The sequence below is a fragment of the Natator depressus genome, chromosome 1, assembly GCF_965152275.1.
Source record: "Natator depressus isolate rNatDep1 chromosome 1, rNatDep2.hap1, whole genome shotgun sequence".
Classification (NCBI taxonomy): domain Eukaryota; kingdom Metazoa; phylum Chordata; order Testudines; family Cheloniidae; genus Natator; species Natator depressus.
Genome location: NC_134234.1, coordinates 117,853,849 through 117,873,051, shown reverse-complemented (window position 1 = coordinate 117,873,051; position 19,203 = coordinate 117,853,849). Strand labels below are relative to the sequence as shown.

General features: G+C 44.8%; 1 protein-coding gene across 4 annotated transcripts in view; it reads right to left on the bottom strand.

Moving 5' to 3' along the window:
• Positions 1 to 1,581: 1,581 nt before the first annotated feature.
• The window catches only part of TSGA10 (testis specific 10), a 76,536-nt gene continuing 58,914 nt past the window's right edge, over positions 1,582 to 19,203 (bottom strand). For 3 of the 4 annotated variants that reach the window (XM_074965174.1, XM_074965156.1, XM_074965164.1), the window contains 4 exons: positions 17,417 to 17,619; positions 16,946 to 17,050; positions 12,188 to 12,322; positions 1,583 to 4,707 (listed from right to left, as the gene is read on the bottom strand). In XM_074965174.1, coding sequence (XP_074821275.1) covers positions 4,683 to 4,707; positions 12,188 to 12,322; positions 16,946 to 17,050; positions 17,417 to 17,619 — 468 coding nt within the window. In that variant the 3' untranslated portion in view covers positions 1,583 to 4,682. Of the gene's footprint in view, positions 4,708 to 12,187; positions 12,323 to 16,945; positions 17,051 to 17,416; positions 17,620 to 19,203 lie in introns of all 4 variants that reach the window. The other variant, XM_074965183.1, reaches the window with a different exon arrangement.

Here is a 19,203-nt window from a genome sequence, read left to right as displayed (position 1 = left end):
GTAGACATCCTAGTTCTGGTATCAGAATTCTGCTACCAAAGTAATCTCTAGACTGTGGGCATTTTATCAGGTGAAAAGCTGAAGCTAAAAGAAGCTGGCTGAGCACAGGCAGGAGAATTTGAACTCTCCCTAGAACAGTGGTCTCCAACCTTTTTAAGCACAAGATCACTTTGAATTTAAGTGCAACCTAGGATCTACCCTTTTCCCGAGGCCCCACCCCACTCACTCCATTCCCCCTTCCCTCGTTCTCCCCCACCCTCACTCACTTTCACTGGGCTGGGGCCGAGGAGTTCGGAGTGTGGGAGGGGGTCCAGGATGAGCCTGGGGCAGAGGTTGGAGAACAGGAGGAGGTGAGGGGTGTGAGCTCTGGGAGGGACTTTGGGTGCAGGAGGTGGTTTGGGGCAGGGGACTCGGGGGTGAAGGAGGGGGTACAGAGTGCTGGCTCTGGGAGGGGGCTCAGGGTTGGGGTGCGGGAGGGGGTATGGGATGCTGGCTCCAAAAGGGGGCTCAGGGTTGGGATGCGGGCTCCCAGCAGGTGGCACTTACCTCAGACGGCAGGGTAAGGCAGGCTCCCTGCCTGTCTTGGCCCCACAGTGCTCCCGGAAGCTGTTGGCACGTCCCTGCGCTGCGACCTCTGGTAGGGGTACCTGACTCCACACTCTATCCATCCCTGCAGGCGCCACCCCCACAGCTCTCATTGGCTGCAGTTCCGAGCCAATGGGAGCTGTGGGGGCAGTGCTTGCAGGCAGGAGCGGCGTGCGGAGACCCCCTACCCCTGCTCCTCCCTCGCAGGGACATGCTGGCTGCTTCCGGGAGCAGGGCAGGGCCAGGACAGGCAGGGAGCCTGCCTTAGCCCCACTGCGCCACCAGATTTTTAGCAGCCGAAGATTGCAATCAACTGGCAGAAGCTCAGTGATCGACCAGTCGATCGCGATCTACCGGTTGGTGACCACTGCTCTAGAAGCAACCGGCAGCAGGAGCTTTCAGGGGAGTGAGAAAAAAAATTAATCTGGTAATTGACCAATTTGCTTTGAAACAACAGAATAAACCCCATTGGTCCAGACTGTTCACATGTTAATAAGAGTCTGCTTGCAGGGATTGTTAAAAAGATGTTGAAATGGTTTCTGTCTAGCAGGGTGTTATGAATTTCTCCTGCTGAGTTTCTGGAATTATAAAGGAAAGGGAAACAGTGTTTTGTATAAACCACTTCCCTCTGAAAAAGAAAATCAGATGAAGCATGTGACATGGACTAAGGTGAGAGGCACTTTACTGTTAACTGTGGCTCCTGTTAATAGTAAGTGATGTTTAAGGAAAATACCTTCTGTTGGCTTACCCTGAAACGGTGTCCACAGCCTTGAGTAAGCAGAACCCAGTGAAACACAAATCACAGGATGAATTAATCACAAATGAACCGAGAATGGCTGCTGCTCAGATAACAATATTTCAAGAATTCCTTTTGAATTACTTTAGCATGCTTTGTTACACAAACTCAGATTTTATAGCATTTCAAAAATAGCTGAGAACAAGTTAAATAAAACTTCAACAGATTTAGTATGATTTTATTCATTCTAGAAAACAAATACAATTGTTATCAAATTCAAATATGTAAAAAATTACTATTTCTCAGATTGTTTGCAAATAATAAAATGATTAAGTGAAATATGAAAGCATAACAAACATTACAGTATTTAGTGTTCCTAAATGTCACATACAATATACCAACAAGAAACAGAAATGATAAACATATGAAAATAATCCATTTATTTATTTCCAAACAAGACTACTATAATAAAATGACAAGAAAACTGCCCTACCACCAAGATCCCACAGTATGAGGAAAGATAAACCACTGCAAATGTTATATAAACATTTAAATCTGAACACATTCAATATACTTTCCTGTTTTAAGGGGTGAAAAGAGATATGTTATTAAAAAGATTAAAAGGCTGCTGTCAGAAATAGGAAAAAAGCTATAAATACTGTCCTGGTTTAGTTTATTACATAATTTTCACTTAGGAAATGAAGCAAAGTTTAACATGCTTGAATGAAGTAATAGTCTCAAGACTTTAGAATATACGGTTATAGCCTACAGTGCTCAGTGAACTAATACTGTCCAAACCCCCTCATCAGTCTATAGCTGAACAAGAATCTCAGCAAGGTTTTAGTTTTTTATGTTACATTGGTGATTCACAAACTAAAGCCAAGTCAGTTTCTTTCTTCCACTTTTTTTCCTCTCCCCTCCCTTTCATTCTTTGATCTCAGTTTCAGGTAAATGCAGTGATAGTGCCAGTACCAGCCCATAGATCCTGTCCAAGCTCTCTCTTATCTTAATATTGTATTCATTTTTAATATGCACAAATATAGAGCAACTAAATGCTCATGGAAACCAGGCCTAAACCCATCCCAAATTCATGACTAAAGGCCATCTTCTGTTATGTTCCTCCTGTCCATCCATTCCACCTCAGAAATCTTAGTCTCTATGTACAGTCTATACTGCAGTAAGGCTAGCGGTAAGAGGTCCATGTATATAGGGGAGTATTAAATTCTGGTTTGCTTAGTGTTTTCTAAACAAAGGCCAGCCCTGAACATTATTATGAAAGTGTCACATCTAATACTGTTATTTTGAAGTGGTATTCTCTTAATCTGGCTCTAATCAGTTCTGATTAAAAAAGGCAGTACCAACAAGTTTCTTAAAATAATCTTGAGTTTTTACTTTTTGATGGATAGTATATCATCAAAAATTAACTGATTTTTCTATGCAGCCACAGAGCATTCATTGTTTCTATTAATATGAATACTTGAAAAATTCATGTTTCTTGGGGTGGACCTTTGTATACCATGTATAGTCTTGAGGATACCTCATTTTTTCTTACTTAACCTCTCCCTCTTCATGCCTTAAGTTGCCCACATTAGTCTTATGGATAAGGATAATCAAATTCCCTTCAGACCCCATCAATGCTTTTAAAATCAGACCGCAGCCCCAGTGTTGAATGGCACAAATTATTCTCTCTCTCTCTCTCTCTCTCTCATATATTCTGGAGCTGTGTGCAGAATTCCCAACCTATTAGCAGCCCAATGAGCAAAAGGATAATTCCAAGGTCTGATCCCACAATCCTTATTCATACCATTAATGTTAGTGGGACTACTCATGCGGCTAAGTACTAGTCACTTAAATAAAGATTGCAGAATCAAGCCTCAAAAATTAAACCCAGGTCTCCTGAACAGAAGACTAGAGAATTGTTGCTAGAGAGCAAGGCTAAACTTAAGCATTTTTGTTATAAAAATATATATGTTACAAACAATTGTTTTTGCACATTATTCCTCAAAATACTTTTTAAAAAGATTTTTTTAAAGAATGCTTTCTTTTACTATAAAAAGTTTTGATATGTGCTATACATACCAGTAGGTTTTAGAGGAAATGAATGGCATCTGAAAGCTGAATTTGAAAGCCACCACAAGTGATGTATGTATGTGTATGTATATAACACATACCAGAGTAAACCATTAGAATGACCAATCCTCCCTGCCCCCAAAGAAAAGACTGACTACATAAAACATTTTCAAAAGGTTTCCTTGTGTTACTATGGCCACAAGGGTGAAGAAGTCTCAATAAAAATTAAGGGAAAGGGCCAAATGGAAAATTATTGGAAATAAAACAACAGCATTATTTTTCAATGTTTACAGACATAGAAACGGTGATAAACCCAGACAGGTTATAGCAGGGATAAAGTTTTACCTAGGCTTTAAAATTCATATTAAATCCATTTTTTAGTGATAGGTTTATAAAATGACTTGGAAGAGCTGAATAAAACCTGTCAAGCCTGCACCTCACATCTGAAGAGTGCAAGAATCTGACATGGATTAACAAAAGTCACCTAGCTCCTAAGACTTCTATTAGTTTTCTTTTAAATTTTAAGCAAATTAATTTAAAATACAGATATCTTTACAAATAACATTTATCTACATTAATAAAATTTAATAAAAGGTTAGCACAATTGTAATATGCTCAATAATTAAATACTCCTTCCAATCATAGTATGTATATATTTGTAACAGACACTCATACTAATTTTAATAGATGGGTAATAGATTTACTGGCTTTGAAATAAAAATGAATAAAACCTGATGTTAATCCCAAGAGTATCAAAATGCAAAACTAAGGAATTAAGAGAAGAATATGCCTCATCTTGAAGAGAAGGCTTGGCACGTGCTTGCAAATGTAAACACAACATACCTTGGGAAAAATACAACCAACTTAAAAAACAATCTGCATCCGAATATCTGTTGTAAGTTTTGTATTGTTACACTCTTCTTCATTTTCCCTACTACCGTATACGTTTTTAATAGGGGAACATACGAACTTTTTCCTTTGCACACTATCAATGTACAGATGCAGCTGTGTACACTTCTCCTTCTGTTTCCTGAAATGGGTCATTGTGATATGGCACTAAATAGTAAAGGTTAGCTGTATCAAAAAATTCAGAACATCAAGACTGATTTCTTTCCATTGACCAAAATAAAATAATTTCAGAGTATGTGTTCTCTTACACTGGTATATTAACATATATTTAACATAATGTAGCAGTCATCAGGGAAAAACAATTAACAAACCCTGAGTTCAATTTTAAACCTGCAGCTTTCTAGAGGATGTGCTGATTCTTTTCAAGTCATCCTGAGTAATGTTACAAGTCCCTGAATGTGGAATTCCTACAAGAGAAGAAAAAGTGTGAAGTTGAATTGTTCTTATATTCACTTAATATAGAAACCCATTCAGAGGTTTATATGTGTAAAACTTAAGTGCTTAATCCTACAAGCCCCCTTTGTAAGTAACTCCGATTCACTTCAACAGGGATTCCATGCACAGAGGATTTGCAGGATTAGGCACTAATAGCCCAATTTTCAGAAGTAATGAGCACCCAAAATGCCCACTGAAGTCAAAGGGAACTTTGGGCTCCTTCCACCATCTCTGAAAAATCAGGCTACAAGTGCCTTTCCTACTTCCTGAGCAGGATAGTAGGTACACACCGTTTGGGTTCACTTTACAGAAACAGAGTACTACTATTTTACAGGCAGTGGAAACTCATGAGATAAATACACTAAATATTATGAAACAAAGATATCAGGAAAGGAGAAAAGAAGAAGATGAAAAAAGTATGAGGGAGAAGACAATTATTGTCTGATTTACTTCTGATGCCACAATCCCACTGAAACAGAAAGATGTTAATTGGCTGACTTAGTCTCCAACCAGATCACAGTCCAGCCACTTGATTTGTTTTTATGAGGCAGAGGAGCAGGAAGGCAGGAGGAGTGAAAGAAGAGTGCTGGTAATGTCAACATTGGTGTGGGCTCCCAAAATATTTTAGGTATTATAGAACCAGATATTAGCTATGAAAAAGGTCTCTCCTTCCAATGGTGAATTTTGTCTACTTTGTCCAGTGATTTGTCCAGTTATCAATGATTCAGGTGATAAATATGATTTCATCACTTCTGTTGAAGGACTATTTCATAGTATAAGATGATCTTACAGGAAGAAAATAGTTGTATTAACTCCTAATTTTACCTGTTTGAACCATCCTAAGCAATTTTTCAGTTTTACTAGTTTTAACAACCTTAAAATATTTTTGTTATTAATCTAGTCAAGATACATATTTTACATGGTTTTTTCTTCTTTCAATCTAGCCTCTTAATTACTGTGGCTGAGTTCCCTCCAGTTTGTCTAAATTGTCAAAAAACTGGGCAAAGAACAATGATCTGAAGGGTAATTACCACCTTGAACATTCAGTCCCAAAAACCAAACAAAAGGAAAGAAGAAAAACAGCAGCTCAGGAAGTACATTCCTTTGGGAACTAAGGAGTTTGTATACATACCCTTTTGTTTAACGAAAACAAATTTTTAAAAAACCAATTTAATTAAACCCATAGAAACTCTTACGTGGACAAACTTAAATTGGTTTATATCAATTTAAATTCATTCAGTAAATCAAACCAGTGGAACTTTTATGTGTAGACAATACCTAAGAAAGAAAAAACAGTTACTCACCTTCTTGTAAATGTTGTTCTTTGAGATGCATTGTTCATGTCCATTCCAATCAGGTGTGTGCGCGCACGCGTGCACGGCAGCTGGAAGTTTTTTCCCATAGCAGCATCCGTTAGGTCGGCCTGGGCGTCCCCTGGAGTTGCGCCTCCATGGCGCTCAATATAGAGCCCTGCCGACCCACCTCCCCCTCCGTTCCTTCTTGCTGGCTATTCCAACAGAGGGGTAGGAGGGTGGGTATTGGAATGGACATGAACACCACATTTCAACGAACAACAGTTACAAGAAGGTGAGTAACCGCTTTTTCTTCTTCGCGTGCTTGTTCATGTCAATTCCAATCAGGTGACACACCAGCCCAAGTTCAGGAGGTGGGGTCGGAGTCGTCCACTGATTGGAGCACTGCTCTTCCAAAGGCCGCATTGTCTCTGGCCTGCTGGGTGATTGCACAGTGCGTGCTAAAAGTATGTACGGAGGACCATGTCGCTGCTCTGCAGATTTCCTGGGTGGGAACCTGTGCCAGGAATGCCATTGAAGAGGCCTGAGCCCTGGTGGAGTGTGCAGTGATTGGAGAAGCAGGCACCCCTACCAGACTGTAGCACTCACAGGTGCAGGTGATCCATGCACATCATGGTGTGATCCATGATGACATCTATTGCGAAGAGACGGGAAGTCCTTTCATTCTGTCCACCACTGCCACGAATAACTGGACAGACTTTTGGAACGGCTTAGTTCACTCGATGTTAGCACTAGCGCTCTGCAGACATCCAATGAGTGAAGCCTTTGCTCCCTGCTGCTCGAGTGCGGCTTAGGATAGAACACTGGGAGGAAGATGTCCTAGCTGATGTGAAACTGGGAGACAACCTTCAGGAGGAAAGCTGGGTGAGGCCTGAGCTGAACCTTGTCCTTATAGAACACAGTGTAAGGGGGCTCTGATGTCAGGGCCTTGAGCTCAGACACCCTCCTGGCTGAGATTATCGCTACCAGAAACGCTACTTTGTATGAGAGATAGAATAGGGAGCCCATCGCCAAAAGTTCAAAGGGTGGGCCCATGAGTCTGGAAAGACTGAGGTTCCAAGCTGGGACAGGCTGTGGGACACACGGGTATAGCCTGTTGAGACCTTTAAGGAAACAGCTGACCATAGGGTTAGCAAAGACCGAGCGGCCCTCTGCGCCTAGGTAGAAGGCAGAGATGGCAACCAAGTGAACCCTTATTGATGACATGGACAGCTCCTGCTGCTTGAGATGGAGAAGATAGTTCAGTATAAGTGGCACAGAGGCGAGCGTCGGGGACAAATGGTGTTGTGCCGACCAGATTGAAAATCTCTTCCACTTGGCAAGATAGGTGGCTCTTGTGGAGGGTTTCCTGCTGCCAAGGAAGACTTGTCTAACCTGATCCGAGCAAGAAAGCTCCATTGGGTGTAGCCATGGAGCTTCCATGCCATGAGGTGCGGTGACTCGAGGTTCAGGTGTTGGAGACGGCCATGATCCTGAGTTAGTAAGTCCAGGAAGAGTGGCAAGGTGACTGGAGCTTCCATGGACATTTCCAGGAGTGATGTGTACCACTGTTGGCGGGGCCAGGCTGGAGCTATTAATATCACCAAAGCTTGTTCCCTCCGTATCTTGAGGAGCACCTTGTGAACAAGAGGGACAGGCAGAAACGCTTATAAGAAATGAGGAGGAACGTGTCTGCGATGGAGCCCGAGCTGTGATTCAGGAAGGAGCAAGACTACTGGCACTTCCTGTTGCGTTGCGTGGTGAACAGATCGATCTGGAAAAAGCCCCAATGATGGAAGATTGAGTTTGCAATGTTCAGGTGAAGGGACCATTCATGGCCATGGAAAAACCTGCTGATATAGTCCACCAACTCATTCTGTACTCCAGGGAGGTACAATGTTTGTAGATGTGTTGAATGCTCTACACACAGAAGTCCCACAGCATGAGGGCTTCCTAGCACAGGGGAGAGGAGTGTGCAACCGCTGCTTGTTGATATAAAACATTGCCATGGTGTCGTCTGTCATAACTGATACACATCTCCCTGTCAAGTAGGCTCAGAAAGTCTGGCATGCCAGGCGTACCGCTCTCAGCTCTCTGACATTGATATGGAGAGTGAGTTCCACCTGAGACCAGAGGCCTTGTGTACTGAGGTCTCCCAAATGTGCTCCCCAGCCCAAGGCTAATGCATCTGTCACTAGCGAGAGAGACGACTGAGGGCTGGTGAAGGGGACCCCTGCACATACTAAGGTCGAGCCAGCACAGGAGGGAGTCGAGTACCAGGTGAGGCAGGGTTATGATCATGTCCAAGCAGTCCCAGACTTGAATCTCCACTTGAGTCCTGGATCGGCCCTTGATCAGCTAGTCATCGACGTACGGAAACACCTGTACCTGTCGCCTGCGTAGGAACATGGCCACGACTGCCATGCACTTGATGAACATGCGGACAGGCCGAATAGGAGGAATGTGAACTGGTAGTGGGTGTTGTTCACCACAAACGTGAGGTATTTTCTGTGGGATGGAGTTATTGCTATGTGAAAGTACGCATCCTTCAAGTCAAGGACGGCATACCGGTTTCCTGGATCCAGTGAAGGGATGATGGACACCAAAGAGACCATGCAGAACTTGAGTTTCTTCACGAACCTGTTGAGTTCTTGCAGGTCTAGGATGGGCCTGAGCCCAGCTTTGGATTTTGGTATTAGGGACTAGAAGCCCTTGCCCTTCTGCTCCTGAGGAACCTCCTCCACTGCCCCTAGCAATAGGAGCAAGTGCACCTCCTATATAAGGAGTTTCTCGTGAGAAGGGTCCCTGAAGAGGAACGGGGAAGGGGGGGGGAAGTGGGGGAGGGCACATAATTAGATGGAGTTTCCCCTCTCTATCGTGCAGAGCAGCCAGCAGTCCAAAGTGATACGGGACCATGCACAGTAGAAAGGGGATAGTTGGGGTGAAAAAGTAAGGCGGGGTGGATCCAGTTCTTGCTCTGGTGCACCTTCAGAAGGCCTGTTTTGGGCTGGACAGTGGCTTGGGCTGGACAGAGCCCTGGCCTGAGGACGGGTGCAGCCTTTTCCTGCCACTCCTATTCCTCCTCCAGGAACCATCCTGTTGGTTCTGTTGGTACAATTGCGGAGGAGGTTGTGGCCTGATGTGCTTCCGCTGTGTGGTGGGAGTGTGTAGGCCCAAGGATTTGAGGGTGGTTCTGGAGTCTTTCAGGCTATGCAGCCTTTTATCCGTCTTCTCAGAGAACGGAGTCACACCCCCAAAGGAGAGGTCCTATATGGTCTGCTGGACCTCATGCAGGAGACCAGAGACCTGGAGCCATTCCCATGGCCACTCCTGTAGCCATGACTCTCGTGGTGGCATAAGCACCGTCCAGCGCAGCCTGGAGGGAAGCTTGGGAGATTAGATTGCCCTCTTCAACAAGGCTGAAAACTTGGCACGGGAGTCTAGGGGGAGGAGCTCCGCAAATTTTGCCATTGCCGCACCGGTGTTATAAGAGTACCAACTGACAATGGCCTGCTGGTTTGAAATTTGAAGCTGCAATCCACCTATAGAACAAACCTTTCTCCTGAAAAGGTAGAGTCTTTTAGCCTCCCTATTTTTGGGGAAGGACCCTTGGAAGTCTTGCTGCTTGTGCTGATTGGCAGCGTCCACAACAAGGGAATCAGGCTGCGGATGGTAATATCGGTGGTCATAGCCCTTAGAGGGCACAAAGTTTCATTGTTAGTTGCACTTGGCAGTGGGTGGCAATGAGGCTGGGGTCTGCCACAGGGTCAAGGTGGTGCCTGCAATGGTTTTTATGAGCGGCAGGGCAATATGAGAAGATCCAGAGATCATGAGGATATCCACCACGGGATCAGAATCCTCAACTACCTCCTCTGCCTTGATGCCCAGACCCTGGGCAACCCTGTGCAGCAAGTGCTGCAACACCCTTCTGTCTTCAAGCAGTGCCCACCAGTGTCTCGTTTGGCAACGACAAGGAGGAGGTCCCCATGAAAGGCAGCTGCTTCCTTTCATCAGCAGCCAAGGGGTTCCATGACTCTCGGGGGTCCTGGACAGGTGCTGACGTGGACATGGCCGTGCCCCTCGGTGCTGGGGCTGTCAGCTCCGAACTCTATGCTGGTATCAGTATCTGAGCCGCTGTTGGTACCGCCACCAAAGCTGATTTCGGTGCCGAAGCCGGTGTCGGCAATGGTACTGCAGCCGATGGCGTCGACGTAGGTGGTGGCGGCCGACGTAGGTGGTGCCTGGTCACTCGGCTGAAGGTGGAATAAAGGTGGCCGAAGCTATCCAAGTTGCTACTGAGCAGGACCCCTGGTTCCTTTCCTGGCTCTGGTGGAAGGCCCAGGGAGTCCAGAAGGGCCACTGCAATGGGTTCTGCCACGGCGGCAGCCCCAGTGCCGGGTAAACCCATCTCTCCCGCCGCGATCTGGACCTCCTGCTCTTATCGGAGCTGCAGGAGTCTGACTCCGACTCCAAGGTCTCTGAAAAAGAAGACCACGGAGGAGCCGTACTTCGGGGCATCAATCGTTGGGAGCTCAGGGACCAACTGGGCTCTCTCTCTGGAGATGCTGGTGCCGGAGGGTGCTGTGGAGAAGGAGAACACTGGGACATCATCGCTGGCTTCCCTCTTGATTGCACCTGGGGGCGGGGTAGTGCTGATGGCGCGGTGTCTCCACTGTCCTAGGGTGCAAAAATGACGCCGTGAGCTGCAGCAAGTCCTGAGCCACCTCAAAAGCTTCAGGTCTTGAGGGGAGCGGCAGTTGCTGGATACTAGGGTCTGGCAAGCGCGGCAGGCCTGGACTCAACTGCCTCGCCCGGGCAGGAGTCGACGTGGCCCTGCCCAGGAATCTGGTGCTGTGGCCCAACGGGCTCCTTGGATTTGGCCGGGGGAGAATGATCTCTCTTCAGCTTCTTTTTCTTCTGAGGTACCGGTGACTGAGACCGGTGCCTATCTGCCAATTGGCCATGGGATGAGCTGTGCCGGTGCCGAGCATCTTGTGAAGAGTCCTTCCTTAGCACTGGTTCCTGGGATGACGGTGCTGGAGCGCTCCGTGCTAACGAGGATATGCTGGTGCAGGGTCCCTGGACCCTGGGTTTGAGTGGGGGGTGGAGAGCTGCCTCCATAAAGGAGAACTTTAAGTCGCTGTTCCCTTTCTTTAACAGTTCTGGGACGGAACTTGCAGCAGATTTTACAACAGTACTTTTGGTGACCTTCCCCATGGCACCTTAAACAAGAGGCATGAAGGTCACTCTGACACGTGCTTAGTGCAGACCTCACAGTCTTTAAACCTCGGGGACCACGGCATACACCGACTCTAGGGAGTCAGAAGGGGGGGGTGAATACCCCCAACTAACCCTACACTAACTATAAACAACTACTATACAATAACTAACTACAGACAAACTATATCCAAATTACAAAGATAAAGGCGCTTGCTAAAGCAAGGGCTATGGGACGTTCCAGCTAACCATCACTGGCGGTAAGAAGGTACTGAGGGGGTAGTGGGTCAGCAGGGCTCTATATTGAGCACCATGGAGGCATGACTCTAGGGGGCTCCCCGACTGACCCGATGGATGCTGCTATGGGAAAAAGCTTCTGCCTACCGTGCACATGCGTTTGTACACTCCTGATTGGAATTGACATGAACAAGCACTCAAAGAAGAACTGTACCTTCCCCTGCGATAATGACTGAAGACCATGCTGAATATTATTTGTTTGGATTTACTCTGAGTTGGCTTAAGGGGAAAGGGATTGATTTATGCTCTAATTTGCAGAAGGATTTTAGTCTTTGTTTTATATTTGACTGAAACTTACTAATGGGCAAGAAAGGATATCTCCTTTAGGAAGAGGGCTTTTGGATTTACGATTATTAGGAAAGTCTGTACAGTATTGCCAGTGTTATAACTATAGCAATTACAGTGCATATAGCTACTATGTACTGTATATTTGATATAATTGAATACAAAATTTTAAGATCATTAGTAGGGACTTTGGGCCTGATTCTCCTTTCACTCACACCAGTTTTTATAGTACTGAAATTCCATAGACTTCAACCACGAGCTGAAACAGGTCCGTGCTACTTCTTCTGTCTCCTCAAAAGTTGAGTTTTAAGTCTCTGTATTCTTTTCCCACCATGAGTTGGGATATTCTTGAATGACTTACCCTTCCAAGGATCTGTCCAGAGTCCAATCAGGAGATCGATGGAGGGAACGTTCAGGTGATGATGTCCTTAAAGTAGAGCTTAATTGGTGTGAAGTAGTAATACTCTGGCGACGAAGCTCTTGTACAGCACGTTCCCTAAATCAAAATGGTAATTGATATTAAAGGAGACATTACCAGCTAAGACGCAAAGCCTCTCTACAAGACTCTACTTTAGACCCAAAGTAGTCTTATGTTATAGTATGGCGTGCAATAAAAAAGAGGGTGCATAAATGTTTTGTCAGCACAGTTCAATGGATAGCACTCAATCTCTAAACCAGAAAGTTGTAGTTAGAAATACAGTAGAACCCTGTTTATTTGACCCTCCATTATCCGGCTCTCTGTATTATCTGAACATCCAGCGCACATAGGTCCAGAAGCGGGTGATCTCTTCTGTGGCCACTAGACAGTGCTGTGGCCTCAGACTTTCCTATTCTCTGGATCAGAGGTTCTCAAACTGTGATCCACGGACCACCAGTGGTCCACGAGCTCCATTCAGGTGGTCCATGGATAGTTCCCTCTAAATTGCTCCCCTGGGCAGCTGCCCACAAGAGAATGAAGGGCCAACCATCTAATTAGTGGAGCCGCACAGGCGTGGCTCCACTAATTAGGTGCCTGGACCCTGGAGAAGACACACATGTAAGGTGAGGTGGTGGCAGCCTTGGGGGGGAAATAGGGGGTAGGTGGGGCAAGAAGAGGGGATGAGGGGAATTTGGGATGGGCAGGGCTGAGGCAGCCAGAGAAAGAGGCGACTTACCCCAGCTCCAGGGCTGCGGCTGCCGGGGAAAGATGGGCCTCCTTCCAAACCTCAGCTCTGTGGCTGCTGTGGCGGGGGAGAGACCCCCCTCCTTCCCAGCCCCAGCTCGGGGGCTGCCACGGCGGGGGAGGGAGGGCACATCCATTGCATTAGAAAGGTAAGTAATGATATTAAAATATGAGTTGTGTGCTTTTATTTGTAGAACAAAAAAGTTTATTATTATTGTTTTTTTTATATAGTGCTTTTATCCAAAGCACTTAACAATAATTAGTTAACGGTACAAAGGACATTTAGAAAGATCATTAAGTAGTCCTCAGAGACCCTCAGCAATTTTCAAGTGGCCCGTGGAAAAAAAAGTTTGAGAACCACTGCTCCGGATTATCTGAATTTTTGATTATCCGATCTGGTACCAGTCCCCCAATTAGATCAGAAAAACGGGGTTCTGCTGTATTCATAGACTCATAGAATATTAGGGTTGGAAGAAACCTCAGGAGGTCATCTAGTCCAATCCCCTGCTCAAAGCAGGACTAACACCAACTAAATCATCCCAGCCAGGGCTCTGTCAAGCCGGGTCTTAAAAACCTCTAAGGATGGAGATTCCACCACCTCCCTAGATAACCCATTCCAGTGCTTCACCACCCTCCTAGTGAAACAGTGTTTCCTGACATCCAACCTAGATCTCCCCCACTGCTACTTGAGACCATTGCTTCTTGTTCTGTCATCTGCCACCACTGAGAACAGCCTAGCTCCATCCTCTTTGGAACCCCCCTTCAGGTAGTTGAAGGCTGCTATCAAATCCCCCCTGACTCTTCTCTTCTGCAGACTAAATAACCCCAGTTCCCTCAGCTTCTCCTAATCAGTCATGTGTTCCAGACCCCTAATCATTTTTGTTTCCCTCCGCTGGACTCTCTCCAATTTGTCCACATCCCTTCTGTAGTGGGGGGACCAAATCTGGACGCAATACTCCAGGTGAGGCCTCACCAGTGCCAAATAGAGGGGAATAATCACTTCCCTCAATCTGCTGGCAATGCTCCTACTAATACAGCCCAATATGCTGTTGGTCTTCTCGGCAACAAGGGCACACTGCTGACTCATATCCAGCTTCTCATCCACTGTAATCCCCAGGTCCTTTTCTCCAGAACTGCTGCTTAGCCAGTTGGTCCCCAGCCTGTAGCAGTACATGAGATTCTTCCTTCCTAAGTGCAGGCCTCTGCACTTGTCCTTGTTGAACCTCATCAGATTTCTTATGGCCCAACCCTCCAATTTGTCTAGGTCACTCTGGACCCTATCCCTACCCTCCAGCGTACCTACCTCTCCCTCCATTTTAGTGTCATCTGCAAACTTGCTGAGGGTGTAATTAATCCCATCATCCAGATCATTAATAAAGATGTTGAACAAAACCGGCCCCAGGACCAACCCCTGGAGCACTCTGCTTGATACCGGCTGCCAACTAGACATCGAGCCGTTGATCACTAGCCGTTGAGCCCGACAATCTAGCCAGCTTTCTATCCACTTTATAGCCCATTCATCCAATCCATACTTCTTTAACTTGCTGGCAAGAATACTGTGGGAGACTGTATCAAAAGCTTTGCTAAAGTCAAGATATATCACATCTACTGCTTTCCCCATATCCACAGGGCCAGTTATCTCATCACAGAAAGCAATCAGGTTGGTCAGGCATGACTTGCCCTTGGTGAATCCATGTTGACTGTTCCTGATCACCTTCCTCTCCTCCAACTCCAAGTTCTTCAAAATGGATTCCTTGAGGACCTACTCCATGATTTTGCTGGGGACTGAAGTGAGGCTGACTGGTCTGTAGTTCCCTGGGTTCTCTTTCTTCCCTTTTTTAAATATGGGCACTATATTTGCCTTTTTCCAACCGTCCAGGACCTCCCCCGATCACCACGAATTTTCAAAGATAATGACCAATGGCTCTGCAATTACATCAGCCAACTCCCTCAGCACCCTTGGATGCATTAGATCTGGACCCATGGACTTGTGCATGTCCAACTTTTCTAAATAGTCCTTAACCTGTTCTTTCATCCCTGAGGGCTGCTCACCTCCTCCCCATACTGTGTTGCCCAGTGCAGCAGTCTGGGAGCTGTGCTTGTCTGTGAAGACTGAGGCAAAAAAAGCATTGAGTACTTCAGCTTTTTCCACATCATCTGCACAAGGCTAGGACACATACCCAATGCACTAAAGAAAAATTGTTCTGCACTATTAGAAATATTTATCTGCTAGAAGAAATACTAAGCAGAAGATTCTTTTGAACTTCTCTGGTGGTTCCTCAGACCAAAGCTAAAAATTCCATAATAGTGAGGGTAATCCCAATCTCTCTCTTGGCCAATGTTCTCTTTCTTGCATTCCTCAGGGTTCTGCAAGAGCTATTGCGGAGCACATAATGGCTGCTCCAGTTCCCTACAGACAACGCAATATGTGTCTCTAACACATTACTTTCTAAAACTACTTAATTGTCTGGATTATGAAAAATATTATAAATGTTATTTTATTCACTTTACTGTTGCCAAATGTCAGGATTTCCTGATATAAAATATGCTGCTGGCTGTGGTACACAAGGAAAAGAACATACCGGTAGATTAATGCAATATAAAACAGTATTAGACAGATATTGGAGGTATGTTGTTCACAAAATGATTTATTAAAGCAAAGATTCTGATTGATACAGCAAAGGTTCAGAATTATGGACTTTAGGAGAACTCAGAATAACTGTATTAGGACTAGTTTACCATACTATCCTCATTTTATCAAATTATAATGTCTTCTAGAACAGTGGCCCAAAATTGTGGGGCATGTCCCCCTAGGAGAGCATGGAGGAGCATTCAGGGGGGTGCATGGTGGCACCCAGGCCAGCCCCAAAAGGGGCAGGGAGGGAGCACTACCCAGCCCCTCTGCCTCCGCCCAGCTCTACCCCCAGCTGCAGCTTCACTTCACCCCTGCTCTGCCCCCAGCCCAGCTCCGGCCCCAGATGCAGCTTCACTCCGCCCCCTGCTCCGCCCCCCACCCAGCTCCAACCCCAGCCACACCTCCACTCCACCTCCACTCTGCCCCCTGCTCAGCCCAGCTCCATCCCCAGCCGCAGCTCCACTCCGTCCCCTGTCCATTTCCAGCCCAGCTCTGCTCTCATTCCCTCTCTACTCCCAGGCCAGTTCTGCCTCTCGTCCCAGCTCCTTTCCCATCCCCAGTTCTGCCCTCAGGTTCACCTTTAGCCCCAACTCCTCTGCTGAGCCAATTGTGCAGTATGAGGGGAGGTATGGAGAGATTGCATTACTGGGGTAGAGGGAGGGGATGCAACAGGAAAACTATAGGAGAAGCTGGTGAATTGTCATTGTTTTTGAAGATTTTTTCAAAATACTTCAGAATTTCCTGTATTCCTTCCCCACCCCTCTATATCCCCATTACCTCTAACTCCTTTCCTCCTTCTCTTTACTTTCCTACTCTTCTTTCTCTAGCCCGCCTCTCCTCCACACTCCTTTTTCCTCTACTTTATCTCTTTCTCCTCCTTTTGACTATCTTTGATCAGATTAGCTAGCACTTCCAAAGTAAAGATGGGGAGGGCGTCAAAAGAAAGCGACTGAACTGTTAGGAGGTTGTTTTGTTTGAAAAGCACTGGTATTGATTGATTAGGATACAAGTGTTACAAACTGATCTATTTTACATACTATAGGAGCATTATGGGTAACAGTTTTTCAACTAACGTTTTCCAGGTTTTAAACGAACTTTTTGCAGATTTTGCCATGGCCTCAGTATCAAAATAAACATGGACCTTGATTTGACTGCCTTTAATTAATTAATTATACTGTGGCAGCACACAGGCATTGAACCTACATCCCAGGGTATTACCTTAAATACTCTGCCATCTTTCTTCTCAATTAGTCTAACTACTATATTATACTTCATCTGAAATAATACGGGGAATTAGGAATAGTACAAAAACATACACTTGCCTTTCAAAGCGCTCTGTCCCCAGCTGCCTTTTGGTGATATCTAGCTCAGACTCTAACTGAGTTGTTGTATTTCTGAATTGGGCAAAATCTCGACTCTGGATAGCACTGTAAAGTACATTAAATTGTCATTTGAGTCAGAAAAAAGGGGCAATTATAACCTTCCAAATATATACACAGCTGATATACAGAGCTGATTAGTTAGCAAGGGCAGCATTAGAGTGCAGTTCACATAAACAGTTTTAAAAAGGAGTTAAATAAAAATCTAAAGGGGAAACATTATATGGTACAGCTGCTGAATCAAAAGCAGGTATCAACTCTTGGACTTCTTCCATTTTTAAAAAGTTATTCAGGTACTCTAATTGCTCAAAAATGCAGGTAAATAACCAATATATGTATATACATCCAGAAGAGAAACAAAAATCACTTCTGCTCAGATAATCAAATAGTTTTCTCTCTTGGTTATTTACTCACAGTTTATTCTCAGCCAGAGAAAGCTGCTCTTTAAGAAGCTGAATTTCAGATTCCTTTTCTTGTTTGGCTATCTGAGACTGAAATTCTTTCTCTCGGTTGGACACCAGCAAAGATTCCAGGTTTTTCATAGAGATTCTTTCATTAGCTAGCTGTTTCCTCAGGAGTTCTACTTCAGAACGAGAAGACTCCCATTCACTCTGCAGCTGAAAGACAAAGATTTACAGGTTTTCCATTTATACCTATTTAGCCTATTGACCATGCTTTAATATACTGTATTAATTTAAGATTTCAGGATGGCTGTTGAAACCTAAATCATCTTTCCGGGTCTCAGATGCCCAACTTTCTACTACCCAGCAGTCAAAACCTCCAGTTCCCTCTCCCCTCAATAACTTTCACAATGCAGTTCTATATAGGTCAATACAAAAATCTGCACCACACTGAAAACTGAAAGTTTGGAAGCAGCATAAAGTTAATATGAAATCAATGGTATAAGGCATATTGTAATATGAGGAATACTGTAACAGTATTATTCATGATCACTTTAATTCATAAAAATTTCCAATTTTGAATATACTTCATGCTGCCATAGAATTTCCAGTTTGTTGCTGATTTTTGCAATGCAATGCTGTAGAAAGTAGAGGCCTGTGTGGCAGAGTACACCATAGCTTTGGGTAAAGCGTACGTTAAACAGGTGCAAAGCTAGAGACAGTTTCCCAACTTCTGTCCTTCCTCCAAAAACTCTTCCCAGAATCTAATATACATTCAAGTTGCTTCCTTCTTTTCTGCAACTTTTCTCCCTCTCCACAATCACTAACAGCCCTCCTACTTGATGAGCTCATTGAAGGATCCAGCAAGTCTGGTAATCTCACATTACATCTCAGACAGCTTCAGTCAGACCTCATAGAGAGAGGGTAGTCAATAGGCAGACCACGGGCCTAATCCGTAAAGTCCTGCAAATCCGTAGCTATTCGCATTATACCCGTAGACCATTTTTGCGGATCACGGATTGGATGCATATACAAATTTTGTATCTGCATAGGGCTCTACTAATCTAGACTGCCAGATGCTTTTGAACAGACCCCAAAATCTTTTTATTTACTTATCATAATTTTTTTAATTATTATTATTTTCTCTGAAGTCGGGGCCTTGACCAAGAAATTTGGATCTTGACAAAAAATAATTGACTACCCCGTCATACAGTATAAGGCTTCCCCTGCACATATATGAGTGTCCACTTTGTTCTTTTGCTGGGGGCCTGAAGGACATTCACCAGCTCACTGCTGCGGCAACGTGCTGGCTATCAAACTTAGATATACATTTGTAGTTGTTGCTACCTACCCAAGCCATACAAAAGAAGATGAAGGCAGCAGCTTCTCCTATCGGAAGCATCTCAGAACGTATTGCACACTTATGACATGAAAAGCCTGCAGAACATGCAAGATTTGACTAGAACAATTGACCTATAGCCCAGCAAAGAGACTACCAGACCTCACAATGTTATCTTCAAAGGTAGCGGGTCTGTTATGGAGGAGAAAAAAAGATAAAGGAGAATGTTGGAAGTCAGGGAAGGAAAAGAGGAATGATCTAGTGGTGTTGGGAGGAGGGACAAAAACAAAAATAAAGAAAGGCTGAGACAGGGAATGACACAGAGGAGGCATTATACTGAAAATATTTGAGTAGTATGAATAAGCGTCCATATTCTTCAGTTTATCCAGACTGAAGCTTTTGAAGTTTGTCTATCACCAACTTTAACTTCACAATGCTTGTGAAAATCAGGGCCAACAAAA